At 61.2% G+C, this 9329-nt stretch overlaps 1 protein-coding gene across 2 annotated transcripts; it reads right to left on the bottom strand.

Moving 5' to 3' along the window:
* Nucleotides 1-5480, bottom strand: LOC102088280 (partitioning defective 6 homolog alpha). 2 transcript variants are annotated; one of them, XM_065029177.1, is made up of 3 exons: nt 5321-5480; nt 3897-4119; nt 1-1091 (listed from the first exon to the last, which is right to left on the bottom strand). In XM_065029177.1, exons 1-3 carry the CDS (start codon nt 5381-5383, stop codon nt 304-306), a joined length of 1074 nt encoding a protein of 357 aa, XP_064885249.1. In that variant the 5' UTR covers nt 5384-5480; the 3' UTR covers nt 1-303. The 2 variants fall into 2 exon arrangements, with proteins under 2 accessions (XP_064885249.1, XP_064885250.1); XM_065029178.1 differs by having other exon boundaries at nt 1-1088.
* Between the last annotated feature and the right edge of the window lie 3849 nt (nt 5481-9329).

The following is a 9329-nucleotide window of genomic DNA, read 5'->3' as shown; positions in this document are numbered from 1 at the left end:
TGCTTTCTAGAAAAGGTTTTACTGTCCATTGCAATATATTAATTGATGATGCATATTTCAATAAAACAATTAAAAAACCCCGCTTGTTTGGAAGGAGGGGGTGGGAGGCTTGGGGGCTTGGAGGGGCAGCACCTGGTGGGTGCAGATGCTGCAGCAGGGCTCCTGGGGACATGGGCAGCAGGAGAGGGCAGCGGACAGGCCCGCTCGCCCCTGCCAACCCACCTGTCATCGCCCCCGTGCTCAAAACCAGCCCAGCTGTGCAGAAACCCGGCCAGCTGGCCAGGGCAGCACAGGACCCTGCGGCTATAGGGTGAGCAGGGTGCCGTCCTCCCGCCCGCTGCCCCGGCCAGGGCTGCCGTCGTGGCTGCCAAGGGACTGCAGGGAGCCCCGCGAGCTGTGCGGGGACACGCTCCGCTGGAGGGGTCCGTCCGCAGGGCCCCCGTTGGGGCAGCCCCCGGGCATGTAGTGGGATGCACTGTCGCTCTCGATGACCAGGTCGCCCTCCTCGTCGCTCTCGGCCGTGCTGTAGTTGCTCAGATACTGTGAGGCCGGGCTGGGCGTCTGCTGGCTGGGGGTGCTGTCTGTGGACATGCCCGAGCTGCCCGAGGCCTTGCTGCTGCGAATGACGTTGTTGCGCTGGTTGGCCGGTTTAACGGTGATTATGAGGTTGTGGCTGTTGGCCACCATCATATCTGTCACCTGGTCCAAGGACTTGCCGGCCACATCGATGCCATTGACCTCCAGGATCTCGTCGCTCACCGCCAGCAGCCCTGTGCTCTCGGCCAAGCCGCCCTTCACCAGGCGGGAGATGAAGATGCCAGGCACCTTCTCAACACCCTGCGGGGCCACACGCACGCTAACGCCGTCACGGATGTAGAAGCCCAGCGGCTTGTCAGAGCCATGCTTGTGGAGCCGCACACGGCGGTGGGTCTCGGGCAGGATGTCCACATCGATGATGGAAGAGATCTGGCGGAAGTCCTGGGGCATCCCGATGAGGAGGTGAGGCTTGGCTCGGTAGTGCGTGGGGCGCAGTAGCCCCTTCTTCTTCCGCTGCAAGGAGTTCGAGGCGAAGACGCTGGCATCAGACTCTGCTGTAGGGAGCAAGGGAGGACAAGGGTCAGGCACTGCAGCTGCCCGGGGACACAACCACGTGCACTTGGCCCCAGGTGTTGGGGGGGGCAGTGGGAGAAGTGCTCTGCTCACGGCTCTCACTGGCTTTTCCTCCCCAGAGCATCAGCCCGGCTTTTCCTGCAGCCTGTTTCTGCCAGGCCCATCTCCTGGGATTACCCAGCATACATGAGACTGGGATTAGTGGGATCGAGGCAGTGATTCAGCCTTAATCACACTTTAAGCCAAACTCTGCGGTTTAACACTAGAGCTGCCAGCCGTGATGGCCTTGGAGCCACAGCCATGCCCCAGTTTGGGGAGAGGAAAGCCCCCGCTGCATGAGCCTCCCCCCACATGAGGGCTGTTGTGGCAGCAAACGGCTCCCTGAGGGTGAGTGCAACCCCATGAGACAGCACCAGAGTCCCTTGTTCCTGCTCAGTCGGGGCCATCGCTGGCACAGGGTGGGGATGGCTGCAGCTGTGTCCTGCAGAGCCATCCCCAAGGACAGAGACTCCTCAACGCCTGGAGACCCAGCCCAGGGCTGCAGCATCTCTGAGTCCCCTGAACATGCCAAACTGTGATTTGTGCCGCTGCCTCTTGTTCCACCATCTGGCACCACCACACAGGTTTTGACTCCATCCTCCTTGCCCCTGTCCTGGCACTGCTCTGTGGGGCCCGGCTCCAGCATGTCCCCTACTCGGCCACATCCTCCAAGAGCTGGAGAGCAGCCCCTCGGCACGCTCTGGTTTCTCCCCATCCCTTTCCATGTGGGACCACAGATGTGGATGCTGCATTGCTAGCACGTTCCCTGTGGTACTCCCCACCAGCACCTGGACCCTGCTCCAGCCTCAGGGGCACTGGGGATGCCCCCAAGCCCCGGGGACGCTGGGTTTCTCCTCAGCTAAGCCAACCTGCCAGGGCTCCTGGGTTATAAATATCTCCCTGCACACACAGCCTGGCATATTTTTAGCTCGGGGAAGGGCGGTGGAGGCTTTCCCACAGCTATTTCAGTGCACAGCTCGTCTCTGAGGGGTGCAGAATGGCTGGGCCAGGCAGGTCCAGCACCCCATGGACAAGCCCAGCGGTAGCCCAGGTGATGTGCTGGGCTTTCTCCTGCCCTTCCCATGGGCCCAGCCAGCTCAGGAGGGCCAGCATCACTAGTCCCTGGCCAGGCTGCCCCGCAGGGATGGCTTCAGCTGATGGAGTGACAGCACAGAGAGGAACCAAGCTGCAACCTCCACTGTTTGACCCTCTGAGGCAGGAGTGGCTGCCACGGAGCCCACTGAGGTGTGCACACCTACATACACACACGTGTGCACAGCTCCCCATGCCCGGCATGCGAGAGAGACTCTGCAGCCACATTCCTCACCGACCCGGACTGGTTCAGCGACAGCCCAGCCCTGGGATGACCTGGATCCATTTTAAATCAGCTGTGACTCACCCAGGGCTTGCTCCTGGCCTCTCCGCACACCTCCTGTGTTGCTGCTGGCCCCATGGCCCTTCTCCCACAGGCATGGCCAGGTGCTGGGGGTTGCCAGAGCTGCCTCCTTGCCCTCCTTATCATGCTGCCCACAGTGCCAGGGCTGCGACTGCCTGCTCTCCACACTGTGCCCCCTTGGCACAGTCGTCCATGGGCCCTTGCAGGCTTTTCCCAGCAGCAGATAGGATGGCTCTGGCAGCAGGAGCAATGCTCCCACGGCAGCTCCGGCACACCCAGCCCTGTGCTGGCTCCCTGTGCTGCAGCTCGGGCCCAGGTGTTGGTCCAGGCACATGGGATGGTTCAGCGCTGGCAGTGGCAGCCCCTGAGCACAACACGAGCTCCAGCTCCCTCCTGCCAGCATCCTGGATCACCACTGCCGGCCCCCATGCCAGTGGCCCCAGAGGACACATGTCCAGGGCATCCTGCATCACCTCAATGCAAGAGACCAGGAAAACTGGCACAGCAGCTGGGACCAGCCACTAGCGTCACCCCTCACCCAGGGACTTGGTACCACTAACGTGAGCTGGAAACACAGAGTCTGTCTGTGCGGCACGCTGGGGAAACAGGAAGACCAGGCTCCGGCTTTGCATGCTGTTGCTTGATGGTGCTACTAAAGAGAAACTTTTATGGTAGTAAACTAGTAGAAGGGGACCGGCTCATCTTCCCAATGAAGAGGAGACGTACCCAGGGTGTTTGTCACCAGGAGGCTTTCATGCTCGCTGAGATGCTGCTATCATGGTGATTTTGCGCTCCTGTGCAAGGACGCTGCTCTGCAGGAACGCACCACTAAGGTCAGGGAGAACCCCTGGGCTGCCGGGAAGGCGACAAGCCTCCTCCCACCACTAAAAACTCAGCAGCACCAGGCACCCCAAGAGCCCTGCCAAAATGATGGCTGCTGCTGCAGCCTCAGGGCAGGGAGCTGGATTGGGCTCCCGGCATGGTGCTCAGGGGAGCAACACGGTGTTTGCTGGATGCCCACACAAGCCCTGCCGGAAAAACACGACTTCAAAGGGGTGAACTGCAAAGATTTGCCTTTGCTTGCTGGGGAGCATGGGGCTGGGCTGGGGTGGGTGCCCCCCACCACAGGGAAGGGCTGCCAGAGAGACTCTGTGTGGTGCCCCAGCCCCGTGGGGCTCTGGGAGCCTCCCAGTGCCACTACCCCGAGATCTGAACACCCAGCACTGGCTGGAGGGTACATGACCAGCTGTCCCCACCACAGTCACAGGTCAAACGTGGAATCGACGATACCATGGGACATAGCTCGTGTCCCTTGATGGGGAGGACAGACCCAACGCCCTTCTCCTCTTACCCTTCTTCTGGATGATGACCCTGAGGAGGGGGTTGGCAGAGGACAGGGCTTTGTGGTAGTTGTCATCGTTGTTGATTGGCAGGAGGTCACCATGGATGTCTGTGTAGCCCAGGAGCACATCCACCCGTGGGATCTGGTGCACCGTCTGCAGCAAGCGGTAGAAGTCCTGGAAGCTGCCTGCACCGGAGCGTTTCATGGCAAAGCGGCGAAATTCGGCATCAAACTGTGGAAGAGGAGGAAGAGGAGGAAAAGGGTGAGGCCGGGCAGGGCTGGTATGACCAACACAGGCAGGGCATCCCGCAGAGCCAGGCACTGCTGGCTCCAGAGCTCCAGCAGCACAAAGGCAGTGATGACCACCAGCCAGAGCCCCTCCCAAAAGCAAAATAAAAGGAGCACAACTGTTTTCCTGCCCAAACACCAAAGTGACGAGGCAGAGAGATCCCTGTGCAGCAGAGGAAGGGCCCTCTGGCCATGCCACCAGCCACAGCAGGCACTGTGCTGCTGGGAAGCCTTTCCCTGCGACACGGGTGCTGCCGTAGCACCTGGTGAGCAACAGCGTTAATTATTGCCTCCTTCAGTCACGATGAAGGGGAAGCCAATTAAGAACAGGCTGACGAATGCCACGAGGATCGTGCTGCCCAAGGGGGATTGCACCGATCCCAGGGCAGATGACAGACGGTGCTCCCTGGGAAGAAGGGAACTGCACACCCGCTGGGGTCCCGGGCAGGCAAGGGCACAGCCGGGCAAGGGTGTGGCAGGGGAGTGCACATCTGGGTGAGCACAGAGCTGCATGGGTGGGCACAGCTGGGCAAGGGCACACTTCTGGGCAGGAGTGTGCCAGGTGAGCACAGGTATTTGGGGGAAACCATATCAGGGTAAGCACACAGCCATGTAAGCGTACATATCTGGGGACACAACAGGGTGTTCATACCTTGCTGGGGGTGCACATCTGTGTGACAGCATAGCCGGGAATGTGCATGCCATGGTGAGCGTGCACATCTGGGCACACGCACATCTGGGCAAGGCGTGCACCTGGGGTGATCACACATCCAGCACGCCCACACCGGCAGAGCCGTCCCGCACACAGGGGCTGCCAGCACCACGCACCGGCGAGGGTGTGCATCTGGCGAGCACTCCCCGGCGACGCTCCCACGGCCGGTGCCGGCCGCACTGAGCGGGCCCGCGGCCCGGCGGAGCCCACGGTGGGTGGACGCCGCGGCTGCCGAGCCGGGCCGGGCTCGGGGAGGCCCGCGGCAGAGCCACCGCAGCGCAGGGGAGCGGAGCGCCGGCACGGTCTGGCTCCCCCGCCGCTGCCCGGTGCGCAGTGCCACCCCACGTGTGCTGTCCGGCGCGGCGGGCGGCGCGCCCGGCCGTGACCCAGCGGTACCGGCATCGGCACCAGCCCCGGCCCGGCAGGCGCTTACCTTGCTCTTGACCTCGATGACGGGCTCGGCGGAGCGCGCCGGCGTGCGGTGGTGCTTGGCCATGCTGCCGGCCGGGCCGGGCCGCACCGGGCCACGGGGCCGCGCCGCCGCCAGCGCCGCTCCCGCGGCCACGGGGGATTTTCACCGGCCATGACGTCACCGGCGAGCAGGCCGGGCGCCGCCGCGCCATTGGTCGAGGCGGGGTGGGGGGCGTGGCCGAAGGGTTGCTGACAACGTCGCCGTGGCAACGGGGGCGGAGCCAGGCGGGCGGCGAGAGCCCCCAGCCCGTCTGCCCGGGCCGGAGCCGGCTCCGCTTCTCCCGGCGCTGCCGCCCGCCCGGACACGGCTCCTCTGCCCAGCCAGTACGGGCGGGCGCCTGCCCCTCTTCGGGGATGTCCACGCTCCACGAGTGTCACTGGTGGCAGACCTGGGGGGATACTTCAGCGTGGCTCGGTCCCACCGGCGGACTGTCCGGTCCTGCCCTCCCGCTGGCCCGGGGCCGCCGGGTCCCTCTGCCGCGGGTTCGGTGGCCTTTTGGCAAAGCGCTGGCGGGGTCGGGGCAGCCCTGGCAGCAGGAGACTGCTGAATCCTGGCCTGTGACCCTGCCGTGCTGCTTCTTTCCAGCCTCCTGTCACAGGTTCCCTCCGGTTCTTTTCCCCTGTCCAGCAGGAATGTTTTGTTACTGGTCCGGAGTGGCACGGGCTGGGGAGGGTTGGTCATTTTGGGGATGAGTTGCTCTGTCAAGCAGTGGAACAACTGAGCGAAAGGATGGGAACTGCCCGGGTTTGCTGGGTTTACGACAAAGTGTTGGCAGCTCTGTGCCTGTCCCAGCACCCAGCTGCCAGGACGTATTGCCAGAGCACCTTTCCTTGGGTGCTGCCGGGTTGTGTCTGCAGGTGAAGCCCTCCAGATGTGTCTTGGGCAGAACTGGCTCTGTTCAGGCATAGAAATGCTCAGAGACACACAGGCAGACTCTTCCCATAGACCCACCATGGCACAGCCCTGCCTGTGTGACACTGGAGCACGCTGAGAGCTCCCTGCCTGCCCGAGGTCACCAACCCCAGCGCCGACAAAAGGCTAAAGTCTTGTTCATGGGCTCTGAGGAAGCTGCCACATCATCCAAAGAGACTGTCACAACAGCACCATGAAATGCTCTTTAAAGACAGACACCTGGCAAGCGCAGTGTTTCCTGCTGAATAAACACATTGAACCAAATCCCAAGAATCAGCCTGGCTTGTCTGGACCATGCTGTCCTCTGATCCTTGCCCTGTCCCAGCCCACGGAGTGACCTTTGGACAGCACGCAATTGCATCAGACCCTGACATCACCACTGCACCGGGCCTGCGTAAGCCGGATGGCGGCTCCTTGCAGGGTCTTCCCCTGTGTCACTGCAGCTGGGTGAGCAAAGGGAGTGCACCAGGCTGCAAGGCTGCTGGACGCCTCCTCACACACCAGCAAATTCTGCACCAGCTGCTCCTGCCGCGCTGAGAAATTGCCACACGGTGAAAACAAGCCTGACCGCACACAGAGCTGTAAACTCATCAGCAATTTCCTCCCCCCTCAGCTCATTTTTTTTTTTTTTTAAACGGAGTAATTGTGTTGAGGTCAGAGAGATAATCCTGATTTACACCAGGGTTAATGTTTACGCAGGTACCAGTGACAAAAGAAGCTTGCAGGTCTTCATCTCCAATTTTGGTAAATTGGAGTTAATTGTTCAGCAGGACAGTGGGGGTGACAGGCTGGTCACACCTTCTGTTTTGTGCCTTGTCCACAGATCTGCAGCTACAGAGAAAGACCTAAGCTAAGCAGACAGTATTGGGGCAAGTATTTGTCTTGCCTTAGTACCAGGAGCTCTGTATCAGCCTTTGGAACTGAAGCATGTGCTGCTAAACATTACCACATGTTCACTGACTTCAGATCCACCAGTTCTTGGCTGCTTCAGGTGAGGGCAGTGAGAGCCTGGGTCTCCAGGGGGGCTCAGCACCCCCTGACTTGGAGGGGGCATTCAGGTTGGTGGGTGCCTTCGGAGTTTGCTCCTTCACCCCTTGCTCAAGGCTGGGTCAGCACTGGGTTAAGATAATGTTGTCCAGCACATTCCTGGTTTTCCCAGCAATAGTGAGGGCAGGGAATGGGCAGCAAGCAGCTCGGGTGAGCTCTGCCCACCTTACCTGTGACGGGGGCAGAAACATGGGAGTTCAAGCCTGAGGCAGGATTGGTGCTGCAGCTGCTCACTTAGACCGCTGGCAAGCAACGACACAGGGAGTCCCAGCAAAATGCACACACACAGCCTGAGAACCCGGTTTGATGCCAATATTTCCACAGCTTTAGCCTGTCCCTGCCACCCCCGGGAGCCCTCTGGGCACTTGGAATGAGGGCTGCAGCCAAGCAAGCAGCAAACAGTCACCTTGTCCTTAACGGGGGACAATGGCAAGAGCAGCCTTGGACACTGCATTTGTCTTTCCCTCTTCTGCTGCTGTCAGGACCTGGGGGACACGGATCACGGTCCAGTCAAGAGCAGCAGGTGGCTCAGACAGCATCTCCTTGGCTTGGACCCAGAGGCTTGGACCTCCTTGGTGAGGACCCAGAGCTGCGGCTGGGGAGGGAACAGCCCACAGAGCACTGAGCCGGGTCAGGGACAGCTAAGGGTAGAGCAGGTGGAGAGTGTGGCCTCAGCTCTGCAGCGATTCCTGCTGCTGCGATGCTCACCGTGGGGAGGGATGCAACAGAGGAATGGGCTCCGTCGGCATTCTCCGTCCTTGCGAGGATGTGCCCTGGCAGCCATAGAGGGTTCGTAGGGCCAGGTGTAGGCTCAGTTCATTTATTTGCAGTTTTATTTTGTTGCCTCCAATGGCAGTGATGCCCCGTGGCACAGCGCTTCCCTGGGAAGCTGCGAGGTGATGCATCCTCGTGGTGCAGCACCTTTTCTGGTTGCAAAATCTCTTACGGGTTGAAAACTCATTCATGCCTTTGGGCAACAGGTCTGGCTGCCAAGGAATACTGAGCAGCTAATGAAACACAGAGTAAATACGTGGTGCTGACAGATAGAACTGACTTCTCACATTCCTGTGATATTTTTTTAAAGTACACTAAAACCCCCTCCTGGTGCATCAGGATCATTACCACTGGTTTTCCCAGTGCCTGATCACATCTTAAAGGAAGATGGGCTTGGTGATCAGGTCTCAGAAGCTGCTGTTTTACATATTTATGTTTTTGTTGTTGTCAGTGGTAATTTATTGAATTCTCACCTTTCCCCAACACCCCTGCACACTCCTTTTGGCCCCATGCATGGCACGTCCTGTACACACAAAGTCAGAGACAACTGTTGAGGTGGCTGCGCAGGTGTGGTGAAACACCTGCATGACAAGAGGTGATGTCGCACCTGGATCAGGCTGTGGATCCAGCGCGCGTGGGGCCCCACAGAACCGCGCTGCTCCTGTGGGTGAAGCGGAACAGCAACAGCAAAGCCAGGGAGCCCTGAGGCTGGTGTTGCTGCCGCAGCTGGTGCGTGGTGGAGCTTCGACCTGAGCAGGTGAACGGGAGACCGCAGTGAACAGCGCCCACCTTTGGGGCTGAGGGAGCAGAGACACACAGACACCTTTCCTGCCGGCTGTTGGACGCACGTTTTGGCGGCGCGGCAGCCAGGCCGAAGCAGGCAGGTGGCAGAGGGGACGGGAGTCTGAAGGAGAAGGTGTGTCAGAGCACCGGTTACGTGTCCTCCCGCCCTGCTCGGTGCCGAGACTGGGCCAGGCCCGGTGAGGCCGCCGGCGCTGCGGCCTGGCGGGCGGGGCGGGCTCTGCTCCGCTGGTGAGGCCGCTTCGCTGCTTGCGGGGCTCACGGGCTGAGCACGCTCGGCCGCCACCGGGCGGCAGGGACGGAGGGCTGGGACAGCGGCACCGGACCCGCCGGGCCCGGCGCGGTGGGCGGGTCACGGTCGCCATGGTGAACTGCGCTGGAGCCCCGCCCCCCACGGGCACCGCCCAATCAGCCGCTCCGCCTCCGGCCGCCAAGG

The sequence above is a fragment of the Columba livia genome, chromosome 13 (genome assembly GCF_036013475.1).
Source record: "Columba livia isolate bColLiv1 breed racing homer chromosome 13, bColLiv1.pat.W.v2, whole genome shotgun sequence".
NCBI classification, from domain to species: domain Eukaryota; kingdom Metazoa; phylum Chordata; class Aves; order Columbiformes; family Columbidae; genus Columba; species Columba livia.
This window is presented reverse-complemented; position numbering and strand designations above follow the sequence as displayed.

Excerpts from the sequence above, each read along its gene's own strand:
- LOC102088280 (XM_065029177.1), bottom strand. The coding sequence starts at position 5,383 with ATGGCCAAGCACCACCGCACGCCGGCGCGCTCCGCCGAGCCCGTCATC. Across the intron at positions 4,120-5,320 it reads TCATCGAGGTCAAGAGCAAG|TTTGATGCCGAATTTCGCCG; the intron begins GTAAGCGCCTGC and ends CCTCTTCCACAG. Across the intron at positions 1,092-3,896 it reads GGTCATCATCCAGAAGAAGG|CAGAGTCTGATGCCAGCGTC; the intron begins GTAAGAGGAGAA and ends TGCTCCCTACAG.